Genomic DNA, 17,899 nt, shown 5'->3' on the forward strand with positions numbered 1-17,899 from the left:
TGACCATATGCAGGTATTCCAGGATGTTTCAGACTTGGACAACAACAAAAGAGGTAAAGGGTAGATTCATCTGAAAGAGGCATGAGTTGCCCTCATTTCTTCAAATTATTTATTATTATTATTATTATTAACTTTATATAGCACTATAAATATGATTCCTGTGCTGTACCTTTGACAGATTTTTGCTGGTTGACATTCATCAGGTGAAGGGTTGACCATCAATTCATTATCTGGCCAGGAAAATCTTTATCTGCTAGAAATTCTGCATATACAGTTGCAGAACATCTGAGATCCTTCCTGCTACCAGCATTTCTTTACAGTTGGTTCAAGGAAAGAGTGGCCCATGGAACACATGTGAGTCTCAGAACCATTTTTGTGGTCCCTAGATTTAATAAACTTTTCCCTCAAAGTGTCCCTGAAGCCTCTATCAAGAGGGGGGATTCCACCGTGTTTTGGAAGCCCTTGGGCCTAAATATCCTAAATGCACCCCATCTGATCTTCAATGAGGCTAAGTAGGGTCAACCTTGATTCATACTTGGGTGGGAAACCTCCAATTAACATGAGGTGCTGTAGGCTAGATTTCAGAGGAAGGAACTGGCAGGACCATCTCTTAGTATTCTTTGCCTAAGAAAACCCTATGAAATGCATGAGATGGCCATAAATCAACAGGCAACTTGAAAGCACATACATACACAGAGCTTGTAAAGTCGAAGGTTTTCATGGCCAGCATCCATAGTTTTTTGTGGGTTTTTCAGGCTATGTGGCCATGAGCTGTTTTAGGTCTAAGAGCTGTTTTAGGTCTAAGAGATGCCTTTTTCTAATAGAGTGTGAGCTAGCAGTTGTAGTTGCTGTGCTTCAAGTTGTTTCCGACTTACTGTGACTCTAAGGCAAAAATATCACAGGGTTTTCTTGGCAAGATTTGTTCAGAGGTGGTTTGCTTTGCCTTCGTTTGAGGATGAGTGAATGAGACTTTCCCAAAGTCATCAAGTGGATTTCCATGGCTGAGCAGGGATTCAAACTCTGGTCTCCAGAGTCAAAGTCCAATGTTCAAACCATGCTGGCTCCTGCTGGCAGTTGACTGTTGTAAAAAGGCCCTTTCCTCAGCCAAAAACAGCTCAGGATCACAAACGATGTGGCAAAACCAGCACCCCACACCTTCCTAAAGGGTTTGGGAGGACATTTGGGAACCAAAACTGATAATTTTTATATGGAGATGTGACAGTGGCTGCAGCCCTCAGAGTTTTCCTTGGAGTCTAGTGTAGCCCCACGAACCCCTGACAGATTCCCACTTTGGCTTTACAGTACATAACAGGTTTTGTTTTTTGTTTTTTTGCTTAAGGCTGTGACACAGCATGCAATAAACCACTTTCATCTTACATTTTATAAATAGGTAATTATTTATTTTTACTACTGTTGTTAACATTATTATTAATCATTTAAAACTAATATAAAATTATGATCATTATCATTATTATAAATGTTTAACATTATTATATTATTAAACTGTAAATTCATATCATTCATATTTAACATAGTTAAATAACTGTGAAGATATCCATTTACTTGCATTTTAAGTACAGGTTATTTTGCAGTGGTACAGTCTTTTTGTAGGTGTGTAACCACCACCACCATAAAATCTGTACTGCCTTAGCAGGATTGTATTTTAAGAAGGTACAGTACACAGTTACTGTTAAGGAAAAAGCAACATGGGACATACAGTAAGTGAAATAAAAATTTGTATGTGAGAGTCAAAGTGACTCAGCAGAAGCCAATGGAGAACCACACAGGTGTGAATGGTAAAGCAATTAACAGGTCCTGAGTGCCAAGGACAAGAATTGCAAAGTGGATAATTGAACACACCTGACAATTGTTAAGTGGTCAAGGCTGAGATGATGAAATCATTAATTGTGGGATGAACAAAGGAGAACCAATGGGAATGATGTACACGCCTACTGGGTGGAAACAGACAACAGTAGGTGGTACCATACTTTGGCTATAATAATGACTATACATCCCAGTGCATTTTGTGGGTTGTAGTGGGTTGGAGTAGTGGTTGTAGAGTGAGGAGTTGAGTATTGTTTGGAGCTGTGTATATAGTAGAATAAAGTAGATCTTTTATATAAGACTACTGAGTTGTCTGGTGTCTTGGGTGAAGCTACAAGAACCAGCAGGACCCTGGTGAAGAAGGGTGAAGACTTCTGTGGAGGCAAGAGTGAGAAGGCTTGGAGAGTTTGTCGGGGTCTTCAGCCTGTTCTCTGCAACTCTTGCAAAGATATAACAACTGGCCAAAACTGGTCAGCGTGGTGCACAACCAGGTGGTGAGTTCCAGGCCAGGTGAAGAGCCACAACTCCCATCATCCCTGACAGTTACTTCACTATCTCTGAATACACACCACAAAAGTAAGAACAACATATTAAATGGGAGCAATAGTGGCAAAATCTAGTGATTGGCCTTTAACAGTTTGCAAATTGAATAGATGACAAGACATAGCCCTCTAGTGAATCTATACAGAAATTACAGTAGAAAACTTTCCTTTTAGGTCTCGATCGTTGGACATAGGAGTTTATCACAAGAAGGAGATTGGGAGTTTGTCCTGTGAATATCCAAGAAAAATTGTGTAATTACACAAAACGATTTCACATGACGTCGCACAAAACCCACCATTAAAGTGATCACAAAGAAGCATTAACATGCATCTTTTTACTTTCAGGATTTTGGCGACAATGCATTTATGATATCACTTTATTTGTACAATTGCATGTGATAATCATTTGTGCATGTGCTCACTATTTTCGTTTTATCTGCAGGATGCTTTAAATCCACGTAATTATGAGATTTTTCTGGGATATTCATGGGATAAACTCCTGATCTCCTTTGTGTGATGAACTCCAAAGAGAAAGAGAGGGCTCAAGATGACCCAGATAAGGGCGGGTTACAGACGGGCCGTTTGCAGCGCGTCCGCGACGTGCTAGGGTTGCCTCAAGGCGGAGCATGCACACGCCCTGCAACCTGAGCATGTCACGCATGCGCCGCAATTGCGCAGCACCGTCCATACAGCGCGTGCACCTGCCACGTCACAGCTGCGCAGCTTCTAGACGGAGCTGCGCAGCTGTGACGTAGCAGCCCCGCCTTTGGCGCTTTGCGGCGTCGCAAAAAGGAGCAGCTTTTTGGGCTCCTTTTTCGCTGCGCAGCTGCACCGCGCTATTTGTATGTTACGGCGCAGCTGTGCAGCAAAGTGAGGCGCTGAGGAGGCGCCTCTTTTGGGCGGTCTGTAACCCACCAATGTCATAGTTTAATAGGGACATGAACATGGATCTCCCTGTCTTACTCTAATGCCCTAACTAACTACTCCACCTTGTCTGTTTACTCAGAATGCATACACACACCTGTGTTTTGTGGGTGACTGCTTGCAGAGACACCTACCAGTCTTGAAGCTCTCTGCAGCTCTTTCTTTTTCACCCCTGCATTTTACAGCAGGAGATCATATTTAGCTCCATTCCTTTGCGGAGGGGGCGGGCAGGATATTCATATAGGAGTCTAGGCTGGATTTCTCTTTTTCCATTTTGTGATCAACCAAGAAACCTCCTTGCCACAGAGGAAGAAATGGGAACAGTCACAAGATGGGTGGAGGGTTTGTTTATCACACACCAAATATTAGAGTCATAAGGTTTTCCAAGAATTCAGTGGCTGCCCTCTGTTCCAGCTTTACACGCTGTTCCTTGCATCTTTCCTTCCCTCCCTCTTTACCCATTCTGCTTCGGCTAGTGAATTGTGTTTCACAGGGTTAGCCATTGGCTTCTGCTACCAATCTCAGAGGGTACATGTGCCTTCAAGTCACACGTAGATTTCTGAGATCTTACGGAAGAGGTCTCTTCTTCTTCATTTTTTGTAGTAGGCTTCTATTTCTCTTGTACATACTAGTTCACAATGTTATTTAGAGAAGGGAGAGGGGGACATTGTGCCCTACACGTGTTGTTGGCCTACAGCTCCAATCATTTCACACTACTTGGGGAACTCCCTTTGAAATGACAGTTCCCAGAATCTCCCAGGCAGCAGGGCCTAAAATTACATTTTCCAAGCTGTGACCATTCTTCACCTTCAGCTATGCTTGGTGTTGCAGGCTAACACCACCTGGAGAGCCATACATTCCTCACCCCTGACTTAAGACTTTGAGGTGCTGCCATTTCTTCCAAGAAAATTAGCAGATTTCCTGGACCTCTCTTATTGTTTGTAAAGTGAATAACAACTGTACCAAGCTTCCCCAGCTGCATGCTTTTGGCTAACTCAAGCTTGCAGGCTGCTTCTTTGGCCAGCCTGATGCAGGTTGCAAGCTCCTGTTCTTTTTGATCACAGATGGATCGAGAGTCACTCACACACAGCTCCAATTTCGCATTACTCAGCATAGCAGCTCTCCATCACCATAGACCAGTCTTTGGTGCAGACAGAGAGACAAGGTGACCTCGTTCGAATTACACATTTTCTCACTTGCCGGGGGGGGGGGAGGGGGAACCCAGGTTTACATCTTCTCACCTCCCACCCGCCCACGTACAGTGGATCGTATTCTATTTGAATAGAATGAGGAATATTTTAATCATGTAGACAAGCCCACAGAAAATAAATCTGGTTTTAAACTTGACTTGAAGGTACAGTACACCACAATCTCATCACCATCCCCCAGGAAAACCATTAATTTTCTCAATCCCAATCCTTAGCCTTTGCTGACCTCTGCTGGTTCTTTTCCTCCCCCCACACTCAGACGTCCTGAGTTCAAAACTGCTGGGGAGTTTCATTGCAGGGCACACTCTCTACTGCATTCTTCTTTCTGGCTCTTCTGAAGCAGCTGCTTCTTAGCCTCCTCCTTTGCTTTTTTTTTGCCATGGTGGTCATCCGCTGGGGAATCTGCTCTGCAGGGAAGATCGCCCATGATTTCCTAGTTGCCTTAAAGACTTTGCCACCCGAGGATCACCAGGTAGGTGAGAGAAAACTCTGCAAGGAAAAGAAGGTGAAGTTTTAGAAAGCCAGCCTGAGGTTTGATGGGAACTATCTCTGTGGCTGGACCTATGTCTTCCTTTCTCCCATTGATTCCTCATAACCAGAGCTGGAGAGAAAAATTGAGTTTTTGTGGACTTTTTATTGTTAACTGTCTTTGCATTGATCTCGACCCATGGTGACTCTATGGATGAGATATCTCCAACTCCCCCTGTCCTCTGTTGCTCTGCCCAGCTCCGGCAAACTCATATTCATGGTCTCTTTAATAAAGTCCATCCAAATAGCATTGTGGCCTTCCTCTCTTTCTACTTCCTTCTACCTTTCCAAAAATTATTATTTTTTCCAACAATTCATTCCTTCTCATGAAGTGTCCAAAGTATGACAGTTTATATTTTGTCATCTTGGCTTCTGGGGTTATTTCTGGTTTGATCTGCTCAAGGGCCCATTTGTTTGTCCTTTGCTGTCCATAGGATCCTCAGCCCTCTTCTCCAGCACCACTTTTCGAATGAGTTGATTTTCCTCCTATCTCCTTTCTTGACTGTCCAGCTCTCACATCCATACATGGTAATAGGGAATACAATGGCTTGTATGATTCCAACTTTTGTGCTGATGTGTATGTCTTTGCATTTTAGGATCTTTTCTAGTTCTTTCATACCTGCCCTCCCCATTCTTAATCTTCTTCTGATTTCCTGGCTGCAGTCCCCATTTCTATTAATGTTTGATCCCAGGTATGAGAATTCTTTTACTATTTCTGGTTCCTCATTGTCTAGTTTGAATGTGTGTAAGTTCTCTGTGGTCATTATTTTTATTTTCTTTATGTTCAACAGTAAGCCTGCCTTTCACTTTCTTCTTTGATCTTCCACAGATCTCTGTTCCAGATCTCTGCTAGTATTGTGGTGTTATCAGCATATCTTAATTGTTGATATTTCTTCCTCCTACTTTCACTACTCCCTCTTCCATGTCCAAGGTTTCCTTACAATATGTTCTGCACATAGGTTGAATAGGTAGGGTGATAGGATGCAGTCTTGTCTGACCCCTTTGCCAGTTGGGAACCATTCTGTTTCTCCATTGTCTGTTTTGACAGTAGCCTCTTGTCCTGAGTACAGATTCTTTGTAGACAACAAACCCCAAGGTGGGGGATTCGGGAGCTGGAGTCAACCAAGGATCCATGTCTGCACCTAAACAGGATCCAACCCCAAGCAATTCAAGTTCCCTGAAAGAAAGTGACCATCAATGAATGTCTTTCGTTTTGCTTTGACCCAAAGTTATGAAACAAGAATGCAGCCCTTAAACAAGGAAAGCTGGCAAGAAATATGTTTTCCCTTCCACATGTGACTTCTATCTTTCCATCTTGTGTAATCATTTAAAAAAAAAAACCTTTACATTTAGGTCCCAGGCTTGAGAGGAAGGATTTCACTGCTTGGAAATTTGTTTGTTTTTGTTAGGAAATTATAGTCCAAATTAATAATTTCTAAAAACTCCAGACTATGCAGCGTGTCCAGTGGTTGCAGTTTCTTCTTCTTTGTCCTTCATTTCTTTCCCTGTTATCGAACTTAGAAGTTGACTTATAGAGACTTGAAACATTGGGATGTATTTAGGAATCTTCCTAAATATTCTAAGCAATGGGACTGTATGAGCAACGTAGGCATTTGAACCATGTTTTATGTTATTTATTGGAAGGAGTTGTATATTAGCCCTTCATCATATTAGATTTCATGGAAATGTGTGTGTGCCAGAAAAGATCTGGCTGTTAAATCACAGTCAATGGATAGTATTCAGTCCTTTCCAGAAGTGCTCATCTCTTTGAGCTCTTTGACGCAAGTGTGGTCCAGGATGGCGTACATTCTCTTTATTTAATGTATTTAATTTTCTGTATTCAATTGTCTACTCAGAAGTAAGTGCCATTGCTTTCATGCTGGCTGGAGAGATTCTGGGCATTGTAATCCAAAAGGAACATTTTGTTATCAGGAGTTGTAGTAGAGAAAGAAACTTTTCCAAGCTGTGTTTCTTCCTGGCCTTTTGGATTAAATAGATAAACTGTCCAGCTTAAGGATGTAAATCGCATCATTTAATACTCTGGTGTAGAAAGTGTGCAAAGGGATCTTGTAGCACCTTTGAAACTAAACTGAAAGAAAGAAGCTAGTAGCATGGGCTTCCGTGCTTTCAGTTAGTCTCAAAGGTGCTATGAAGATCCCTTTGCATACTGATTTTCCAGACTAACATGGCTACGTCTTTTGAATTCTGGTGTGGAAAGTGTTCCATAAATATTAAACCAGCATTAGAGGGTCTGACTTTCAGCGATCTGTTCATTGCCCCTTTCCCTCTTCTGTCTACATGTTGTCCCTGAATGACCTCATGAAAATCCCTTGGCTTTCAGTAATATTAGGACTGAGCCAAGAAGGAGAACAGCAAATGACTCGCCCAACAAGTCAAGATGCAAAGTACCTAAGGACAAGCAGTTTATTTTGGCATAGGAAGCAGGAAATCCCACAAGCACCTCTACATCCTTGGCAATAGCAATAAAAATCTGACAAGAAGAAAAGTAACTAAGTATTTGCTGCCTTTTTGTGACATTCCCTCCTTCTACCTGTTAGCTGGGGAGGATGGCTCAGTTTGGCTGATGGTAGGGCTGGCCCTGACCTGTATGCAGATGAAATTTATCTTCTTACCCTCTTCTCCTGAGCTGTTTTCTCACTCCGCTCCCACATCTCTAACTGCCTCTCCAATGGATAATTTGGATACTTTGTCACAGTCTCAAGCTATGGATTTCTGGGAATTGTAGCTTGCTGTGGCACCAGAGCTTTCTGACAGAGAAGCCTAAATGTCTCCCAAAACTACAATTCCCAGAATTTCATAGCATTGAGCCATGGCAGTTAACGTGGTGTCAAACTGGATTATTTCTACAGTGCAGATGCAGCCAAGGACACACATTATTCCCTATATTCAGTCCTTCAACTGAGTAATGTAGCTTCTCTGTTTATAGCACTGCAAAAACGTGCCCCTTTCCCTTTGTCCCTACAGCAGAAATGAAGGCACACAGTCAGGTAATTTCTTACCTAACAGGGCTGAGCCTGCCCTAAGGCAGAGTGAAGCAACTGCCTCAGGCAGCAGTTTTTGTGTGGGCAACATCTTAAAGTTTATTTGCTTTATGGCTGTACTGAGCTCTGAAAATAAACTGTAATCAGGTGCAGGAGAAACTTCGAACAAATCCCTGAAATATACCTTTTAAATATGAAGAATAAGATTCCAAAGAAAATCGAAGCCATCCACTGGCGGAAAATTCTCTGTATGATAACTGCTGGAAGGTTACTTTTGGCACAATATTGGAAATCAACTGAGATTCCATCAATTGATGAATGGCTACTGAAACTTCATGATATGATGGAAATGGACCGACTGACAAGAATTATTCACAGGAAATCATGATAGATGAAATAACTGAAGGTTGATCACCATTAAAAATGTTGTGGAATTGCTTGTATATAGCAGTATATTAATATATAATATAATATATTAATATATAATAATGTTTATAAAAAAAGAAAGAAAAAGAAAGAATGCCATTTGACACCACTTTAACTGCCATGGCTCCATCCTACAGAATCCTGGAATTTGTAGTTTTGCAAGGTACCAGCACTTTTTGGCAGAGAAGGCTAAAGGCTTTGTAAAACTAAACATTCCAGGATTCCATAGGATGGTGCTATAGTACTTAAAGTGGTGTCAAGTGGCCTTATTTCTACAGTGTAGATGCACCTTCGATCAATCACTCTCTCCTTTTCTGTGCCTGACCTGTGTGGGAAAGAGAAGGGTCATGTATGACAGTGCTTCTTAAGCTATCTGATGTGGGGAAAACAGCCATTTTTTTCTCCAAAAATGCCATGCATTGACACCATAGTTGTGCCCATTCTCTACAATTTTTTTCTTTCCTTGAAACTCTTCAGAAACTGGTAGTTACGGACTGGCACCAGTCCATTAGCCATCACTTTGAGTTCAGTGGAGAAAAAGAAGGAAATAGATGTAACTAATTTTTTAAAACCAATGTTCCCATTTCTTCCAGGTGGTGGCCATTGCTTCTCGTGACCTCAGCCGGGCTCAGGAATATGCTAAGATCCATGGCATCCCAAAGGCCTATGGGTCTTATGCAGAACTTGCTGAAGATGCCGATGTGGGTGAGCAACTTTCCTCCCAAATCTTGAGGTTACATTCCCTCCATCTATGTAAATCTTCATCACAGCCTCCCACAGCAGAAGCTGCTAGAGAGACTTAGGATGTATCTACACAGCACAATAACAGTACATTAATACGACTTTAACTGTCATGGCTCCTACAGAACAAAATATGTTCCTTTTTTTAAAAGAAGAAAGAATTCATTGGGGTGCAGGGGCATATATTCATAATTCCTGGTTTTCCCAAACTCTGTTTTCAAAAGGAAACATTCAGTTATCAACCTACTTAACAATTCTTTGCTGCTTCAAAGGAGGCAAAATGTGTGCTGAAAAAATAAGTGACTCGGTAACTGTGTAAAACATCCAGGTCATTTTATTCTCCTCTTTCTTGGCTGAAACCTTTCAAGGTTATGATGGATTTGCCACTACTGTACCTTGGAAAATGGGATTTTATTTTATTTTGGCATATAAGAGGGGATGGCACACATTCTTGCACAGAACTCTTGCTAAAATACTGCATGACAATAAAATTGTTTGCAAAACCAACTCAGATTCTTTCTCTGTATAATCTTCTTGACCAGCCGGGTGTGTGTTGGAACTGGACAGCAAACAATAAATCCACCGAAATGTGAAGATTGCTTAGTCTTTGAAGATCATCAACCATCTTCATATTGCTTGGGTTCGGGCTATCTAAATGATCTTCTTCAGGAAATCTTCAGTTCTATCACATTTTCAAGTTAGTTTGGTAGGCTTCTCCCGGGTGGTGGGACTCCTTGTCATTCTGCTGACAAGTAAAAACTTTCCCATTATGACAGGGTTTTTAGGAAGTGGCTCTGAGGGCTTTGAATGGTGAGCTCTTTTATTGTGTGTTCCTCTGCTGATTTTTAACTTTTGTCTTTTAATGAATCTGTTTTAAAAGGTTTAATTCTATGCATTCAACTGTATTTTAATAACAATTTATGTGTATTTTCCTGTCTTTTTGTAACCATTTTTAAGTTTATTTAATTTTTGTAAGGGTCCTTGAGTCCTGACGTTGGGGAAAAGGGCAGGGCATATATGAATTTTTTCTTCATCTTCCTCCTCTTCATCAATCATGTTCAGCCTCCATTTGATGGTCAAGGAGATTGTATATGGAAAGAGTCTGTTTTAGTTTTGCATGCAGTGTTGTCGTACAGCCTTTTAACAAGAGAGTTTCTGACAACATCCTGGTGTTTGTGCTACCTCTCTTATTTCATCATTCTCTTTGGCATTGACAGTTTTTGGATTTGTAAAAAGATTGGTTTTCGAATTCTCTGGAACTGAATGGAATAGGACAGTGATGGCGAACCTATGGCATGCGTGCCAGAGGTGGCACTCAAAGCCCTTTCTGTGGGCACATGTGCCGTCACCCCATCACAGAGTTTGCCAGAGTTTGTTACTGGAAAGCCAGAGGGACACGGCACTGTGCAATAAATAAGTGGGTTTTGGGTTGCAATTTGGGCACTCAGCCTCTAAAAGGTTCACCATCACTGGAATAGGAAGATATAACCTAACGTTGAGCTATCTGTCCCCTCTTCCTGCCCTTGCTGAACTTTGGGTGATCTCTTCCTTTCTCTTTTACAGATGTGGTGCATATAGGGGTAGTGAATCCTTATCACCTCCCAACCACCCTCCTCTTTATCCAAGCCAAGAAGAATGTGCTTTGTGAGAAGCCTATGGGCATGAATGCAGCAGAGGTGAAGACAATGGTGCAGGCAGCTCAAGAACAGAAAGTCTTCTTTATGGAGGTAACAGTCAGAGTGCAGGGGATCAAGGGCTGTGTCCCCACTCCATCTTTCTTGGGAAAGTTTGCTTTCTGGGCCAACTTCAAGCACCAAAATACACCAAAGTGATCATCGCTGTACTGCTGGGGACTAGAAATGTTTCTGTCTGTGCTTGCTAGGAGCAAGCTTAAGTCTGTGCCCAACTTTTCCTGTTCTTAAGGCTAGACATGGGCAATTTGTTGTTGTTTTTGTATGCCTTCAAAGGCAAACCTATCATGGAGTTTTCTTGGCAAGATTTGTTTAGAGGTGGTTTGCTTTTGCTTTTCTCCTTGGCTGAGGGAATGTGACTTGCCCAAGATTATCCAATGGGTTTCCATGGCTGAGCAAGGATTCAAACCTTGGTCACCAGAGCTGTAGCCCAATGTTGAAACCACCACACCGTGCTGGCTCTCTGGGCAACTTCACAGGCTTGTTTTCCACCTGATAGACATGCCATAGGCTTCACAGCCCCTGAAAGTGTGGAAAATGGGCAAAATATGAAACTAGAAATACTAGATATTCACTTCTAGTTGCATGCCCTCCAACATTTCACTGATAAAAACTGGAACACAAGTGCACAAGTGTTATCATTCAAAGGCAATCTCAAGAAAAGTATCTTTGAACTGGCTGGGTTCTTTCCTTTCTCTGCTTTTAAAATGTGTATTTATTCCTTTTGCTTATCTCAAGTATCAATTTGGAATCGCAAAGCACAGGGCGTTCTGTTCCAAAGCTGGAAGAAGTTGCAGCAGTTGGTCTGAGCATATTGGGAAGGGCAAGACACTGCCTCCTCTTCTCCTCTCTCTCTCTGGCTGAATGCAAACTCATTTTGCACTTTGAATTCAGTTTGCAGAAACTGAAGTAAGCCAAGGACAGAGGAAGAAAGAGGGAAGAGGGGATTGAAATGGGGACATGTTAAAGCAGATGAGAAAGTAGAACAGCAGAGGATTAAACTGGGACTGTCCCTGCCAAGCTGAGACAATTGGAAGGTGTGTAAAGTGGATCCTTGGTATCTGCTGGGATTTGGTTCCAGGATATCCCATGGATGCCAAAATCTATGGATGCTCAAGTCTCATTATATACAATGACATAGTAAAATGGTGTCTCTTATATAAAACAGCAAAATCAACCTTTGCTATTTGGAATTTTTTTGCCCATGTGTGAATATGTAGTTGGTTGAATCCGTGGATACAGAACCCGTGGGTATGGAGGGCCAACTGTATATGCAAAATCATGGCTCCTGGAAGCTTCTAGGTCTAGGAGCTGTCTTGGTTTAATAAAATTGCCACAAATTGTCAGGGAGACTCGATGTATTAATTTGATTTTCTTGCTGAAAACTTAAAAATTACTTACAGTTTTGAATTTGATATTCTTTGTACTAATTTTGTAACAACTCTTGTTATTCATTGTAAAATCATTTTGTGTCACTTTTATTTTTTTATATCTTGTATCCTTTATATACGTGTGTGTCTGTCTGTGTGTTTCATTTGTCATGGCCTTTGGCTAGTACAATAAATTCATTGATGATGATGATCATTGCTTGTATTGGTTAAGGCTGATGGGAATGGAAATCCATCAGAGATTTCCCATCCCTGTTCTAAAGCTTCCTTTATGAAAGGTCAGCTAACCATGATAAAGTTATAATGCTTTTAATATTGATCCCCTACCCCAATATGCTCATTAATGGACTAACCCATTTCTTCCTTTTCCCCCCCGCCTTTATACTAGGGATTTTGGACTCGTTTTTTCCCTGCTTCTGAGAGAATCCGTTCCTTGCTAAAGCAGGGTTCAGTTGGAGATGTGATGGTATTTCATGCTGAATTTGGGAGCCCACAACTCTCAATCCCCAGATGTGTGGAGAAAGAGCTGGGGGGAGGTGGACTTCTGGATATTGGTTGCTATTGCATCCAGTTTGCCTGTATGATCTTCAATGGAGAGAAGCCAGAATCCATCATTGCCTCTGGATTCCTGCATGATACAGGTTGGAACTCTGGTTTTTGTTGTTTGTGTTTGTTTGTTTGTTTGTTTGTTGACCAGAAATAGTAGCAAAGTTTTTTTTGGAATCTAGAATTTGGAAAGGTTACCTTTTTGACCAATAACTCCCTAAACAGAACATAAATGTATCCAGAAAGTAAATTATAACTTTGCTAGTCTGAAATGTACAGAGCTTGTTTTAGGGAGTAATGTTGGCATTTGCTTTCCATCTCCAGCAACAAAATGTCTTGAAACAGGCTCTTGTTTTCTTGGTGGCCACATCCCCATCCTACAGGTAGAACATATGGTTTACATTTCAATACTAAAAAAAAAACAACCCTGTATCAGCAGTGGCAACCTTCATGCAGTATGTTTACTCCCTATGTAGGAAAGATTATGACAACTGGTCAGCTAGTCAACTTTAATCTCCCTTACTCCATGACTTTTTCTCTAAATGTATTTTGACACTCTGTAAATTTTTCTTTGATTTTCCGGAGCATTTGGGGTTGGGTTAAGTTCGCCTGTCTTCTTGGACCTTATCACACTATATAGTTAGATCATTTAGAATTCTGTGTAAATTTACAGCGCTTTATAAATAAAGCTTAATAATAATAATAATAATAATAATAATAATAATAATAATAAAGATCCCTGCCTAAGAAAATGCTATGAAATTCACAGGTCCTCATAAGTCGACAGGTGACTTGGAGGCACGTGTGGGTATGTGTCTTTAAGTTGCCCATCGATTTATGGCGACCCCATGAATTTCATAGGATTTTCTCAGGCAAGGAATGCTCAGAGGTGGTTTTGCCAGTTCTTTCCTCTAAAATAAGCCTACAACACTTGGTATTCATTGGTGGCTTTCCATCTAAATAATAACCAGCTATGTTTGTGTTCAATTTTTCACAGGAGTGGACAAAACAGTATCAATCATTCTGAACTACTCAGGTCAACGTCAGGCTGTCCTTACCTGTACCATGACAGCCAAGATGCCCAATCGTGCAAGCATTAATGGCACCAAGGGCATGATTGAGGTAATTCCTGCTTTTAGCTCTCAGGCAGGGATAGACAAATGCAAAAGGGTTTGGGGACATTTTCCCACTTTACCACACTCCATTGGCAACTGCATAACTCCTAGCACCACTTGGAATGACGTAACATCTCTTCTACTGCCATGTTTCAGCCAAAAAAACCCAGCCAATTTTCCAAGAGTTGTGGTGGTTTTGGGAAGTTTTTCACTTGAAAAATCAGCCATTTTTAACAATAGGGGGATTTCTGGTCTTGGGGATTTTCTGCTTGTTTCAGGGGCCATAAAACAAGGTCCCAGGGGTCCCATGCTACCCATGGGCTGTACCTTCCCATTCTACTCTTGGGACTTGAAGAACACGGCTGACTTAGAAATAGCCTCCTGTATTAGCACCCAAGAATGAAGATGGCCTTGGGAAAAATCCTAAATGAAGGCCTAATATAAAGACCTGGATCTCTTTCACACTACAGTTAAAGTACAGCATCCTGGGATTCATGGTTTGATGAGGCTCTAGAGCAGTAGTTCTCAAACTTTGGTTCTTCAACTGTTTTGGACTCTAACTCCCAGAAGTCCTAGCCTGTTTGGCCAACAACCAGGAATTCTGGAAGCTGAAGTCCAAAACATCTGGAGGACCAGATTCTGGGAACCACTGCTCTAGAGCTCTGTTACAGAATTCTGAAACTCCATATTCTAGTAGCATGGAATCACGGCAGTTAAAGTGGGATCAAAGTGCTATAATGATGTACTGCAAAAGAGGCCCTGGTGAGCTAGTGTGGTGTAGTGGTTTGAGTGTTGGACTAGGACACTGGGAGACCAGGGTTCGAATCCTTGCTGAAGCATGGAAGCCCACTGTGTGACCTTGGTCAGGTGGTACTCTTTCAGCTTCAGAAGAAGGCAAGGGTAAACCACCTTTAAACAAATTCTGTTGAGAAAACCCCAAGACAGGGTTGCTATAAGTCCATAAATAACTTGAAGGAACACAACAACAATCATAGTTGTACCCGCTTGTGAATACAGGAGGACATTTTGGAGGGCAAAGGAAAGAAAGCAAAATCTGGAAAAATAGTTTGTTCTGTTGTTGGTTCCCTTTCTTTAAAGGCACAGTGTAGAATCAGTTTTGTGGCACAGGCACATACATGTATGTACACTGATTCTATTATTTGTTGCTGTTTTACCTTCCCTTTCTACTTGTTGATCTCTCCACTCCAGATTCCGTCAACCTTTTGGTGCCCAACAGAGCTAGTTATCAATGGGCAGAGTGAAAAATTTCCCCTGCCTCCACCTTCCCAGAAAATGCACTTCACCAATAGCACGGGTCTACGTTATGAAGCAGAACATGTCCGACAGTGTCTTCTCAAAGGTACTAGTTTCAAACCAGTTTGCTTTATGAGAGGGTGGATATGAACATGGTACCTTCGCTCTTTTTAAAAACAGAGAGGGAGAATAGGAAAAGGTTGCAGGACAAAGATGTATGGTTGTTTGAGGTCAAGACTATCCTTACTGGATTGACAGTATTGTGCAATGATGGTCATCTTGGAATTTACTTAGTCATTAAAGGTTTTATTTGTGTGGACTTTGGGGGAAGAAATGTATCAAAATGTGCACTCCTTTCACTTAGATTCTGTCTTACTATATTGGGGAAAGAGGTTCTACTCTGTTGCGTCCAGTTGGCCTGCATGGTTTTCAACAGACAGGTTAATCTGTTCTTAACCTTTTGATTGTAAGCAAATATGGGGCATACATTTATTTTAAAAATAAATTGAAGCAGTGTAACATAAATTGTTTGGCCTGAATCACTATATATTGTCCCCACACATTTTGTGGAGATATTATATCACATCTATTTTTTCCCCTTTCTCTTTTTTGAGTAGAAGCATGACTCTGTCATGTCCTTTTCTCCTCTATTCTCACTCCTTTTTTAGGCTTAAAGGAAAGCCCAGTTTTGACCCATGGGGACAGTCTGCTGATCAATTCAATTCTAGATGAAGTTCGCCAGCAAGTGGGAGTATTATATCCTCAGGACAAAGTGTGACACATTCTCATTCTTTCTTATAGTACACAATCTTGGGCTCCTCATATTCCTCATTTCAGCCAAAATTTCCACTTGACCATAATCAGATGCCTACAACTATGTGTGCTAAAGGTGGCAGATATCCTGGAGCTTGTATGGCCAATAAAACAGCTTTTCCCAAATGTTGAACTGTGTATTTTTGGAATATTTTGGTTTCTAAGTCCATCTAAGGAGGTCTGGATAGGGGTTGTAAAAATGAGCTAGAAAAGGAATAAGAGTAGAAACAGAAAAGGTGGGGGGGGGGACATGTTGGAATAACGGGTATTTGAAGCACTGGTGCAGTGATAGAAACAAAATTGGGAATCACAGGTCCCAAAGAGACTCCAAATATCCATATTTACAGATCAGGTCTATCAGTTTTTATTTTCACTGGGAGCAAGCTTTTGGTGAAGCTATTGGATTTTAACGACACCTTAAGGAACATACCACCTCAAGATAATTAATAGTAATGGTTAATAATAGTTAATAGCTCAAAAAAACTCTACTGTTGCTAGGGAGGAAGTGTATCTTTACCCAATCATCATGAGAATTCTGCTTAGCTCAGAGAGAACGGGGAAGCTTGTATGAAATGGCAGACATCCTATTGGTTAGTCCTTAGTACAGTAGGCTCATTGAATCAGTTGTTGAATGGTGGGTCAACATGTAGGGAAATTCATTGGATTTAATGGCTCTGTTCTAAGCAGGACTAACCATAGAATTTAGGCCAATGGCATGTAACATGAAGACCAGCTCAAGAAGAGGGAAACCTCTGCTTCACCTGTATCCAAACACTGAGTTTTGTACACATGCAAATGTAAGAAGATGTGCTGACACTTACATTTATTACAGACACTTGGGGGGTCTGTCAGAGTGCTTCAGGGGTGCATTTGGTCAATCAAGGGTGAGACTAGGAAAGACTATCACATGGCCTTCACTGCAAGTAATACCACCTGAGTAAGAGCTAAGAGACTGGAGTGGAGAATGGGAACCAAGCTGGCTGGAAAAGCTGAAAGAAAGAGATGATACAAAGGACAGCAGAACATTTTGGGTAATCAAAGACAGTTAATCATAGAATCATAGAGTTGGAAGAGACCTCAAGGGCCATCCAGTCCAACCCCATTCTGCCATGCATGAACTCACAAAGTACCTCCAACAGATGGCCATCCAGCCTCTGTTTAAAGACCTCCAAAGAAGGAGACTCCACCACTCTTATTAAGCCAGGTGTTCTCCATCCTATATGTATGCATTTCATTTTTTTCTGCCTTAAGTGCAGTGGCTTACATTTCTCCCTACTGAAATTCATTTTGTTAGCTTTCGCCCAGATTTCTAATATGTTAAGGTTGTTTTGAATGCTGATCTTCTCCTCTGCAGTATTAGCTACTCCTTCTAATTTGGTATCCTCTGCAAATTTGATATTCTTTTACCCAAGTCATTGATAAAGATGTTCGTTTCATTTATTATGGCAAATAGCTAGCATAGTGATAAGGATGTTGAATACCACTTAGTTAAAACATTTTTCTGCATGAGGCTGAGTATCAAATGGTGCCCCATGCCCTCCCAGGTGAAATACCCCAATCTAGCCCAAGCTATTTTTGCACAGAATAAAGGAGATCTCTCCAGCAGCAAAACAAAGAAAGCCAAACACAAATGCACACACAAAAATAACCAGACAATTGCCTTTTTATGAGCCCGATACTCTGTCACGTAAAGTGGCTGCTTCACTTTGCCTTAATAATGAATCAGCCTTGGAAGGACAATTTTCAAGATCCCCCAAAATGTAGACCTTGTAGTGAGTTTCTGAGTGACTTACAACAGAATTTGAGTTTACCCAGATATAAGCCCCAGCTGAGATCCTGCACCAGAGGTTATGATGTGTAACTTTATAATGACAGAACTATGTCGTTGGCACAATAT

At 41.3% G+C, this 17,899-nt stretch overlaps 1 protein-coding gene across 1 annotated transcript; it reads left to right on the forward strand.

Annotated features, from left to right (window-relative positions):
- Positions 1 to 4,808: 4,808 nt before the first annotated feature.
- LOC121933341 (trans-1,2-dihydrobenzene-1,2-diol dehydrogenase-like) lies at positions 4,809 to 16,270 on the forward strand. Its single transcript, XM_042472923.1, has 7 exons — positions 4,809 to 4,970; positions 9,048 to 9,159; positions 10,759 to 10,922; positions 12,663 to 12,915; positions 13,818 to 13,942; positions 15,145 to 15,295; positions 15,858 to 16,270. Exons 1-7 carry the CDS (start codon positions 4,878 to 4,880, stop codon positions 15,965 to 15,967), a joined length of 1,008 nt encoding a protein of 335 aa, XP_042328857.1. The 5' UTR covers positions 4,809 to 4,877; the 3' UTR covers positions 15,968 to 16,270.
- Positions 16,271 to 17,899: the final 1,629 nt, after the last annotated feature.

This window comes from Sceloporus undulatus, chromosome 6 (genome assembly GCF_019175285.1).
Source record: "Sceloporus undulatus isolate JIND9_A2432 ecotype Alabama chromosome 6, SceUnd_v1.1, whole genome shotgun sequence".
Taxonomy (NCBI): Eukaryota; Metazoa; Chordata; class Lepidosauria; order Squamata; family Phrynosomatidae; genus Sceloporus; species Sceloporus undulatus.

Excerpts from the sequence above, each read along its gene's own strand:
- LOC121933341 (XM_042472923.1), top strand. The coding sequence starts at position 4,878 with ATGGTGGTCATCCGCTGGGGAATCTGCTCTGCAGGGAAGATCGCCCAT. Across the intron at positions 13,943-15,144 it reads GCACCAAGGGCATGATTGAG|ATTCCGTCAACCTTTTGGTG; the intron begins GTAATTCCTGCT and ends TCTCCACTCCAG. Across the intron at positions 15,296-15,857 it reads CCGACAGTGTCTTCTCAAAG|GCTTAAAGGAAAGCCCAGTT; the intron begins GTACTAGTTTCA and ends CTCCTTTTTTAG.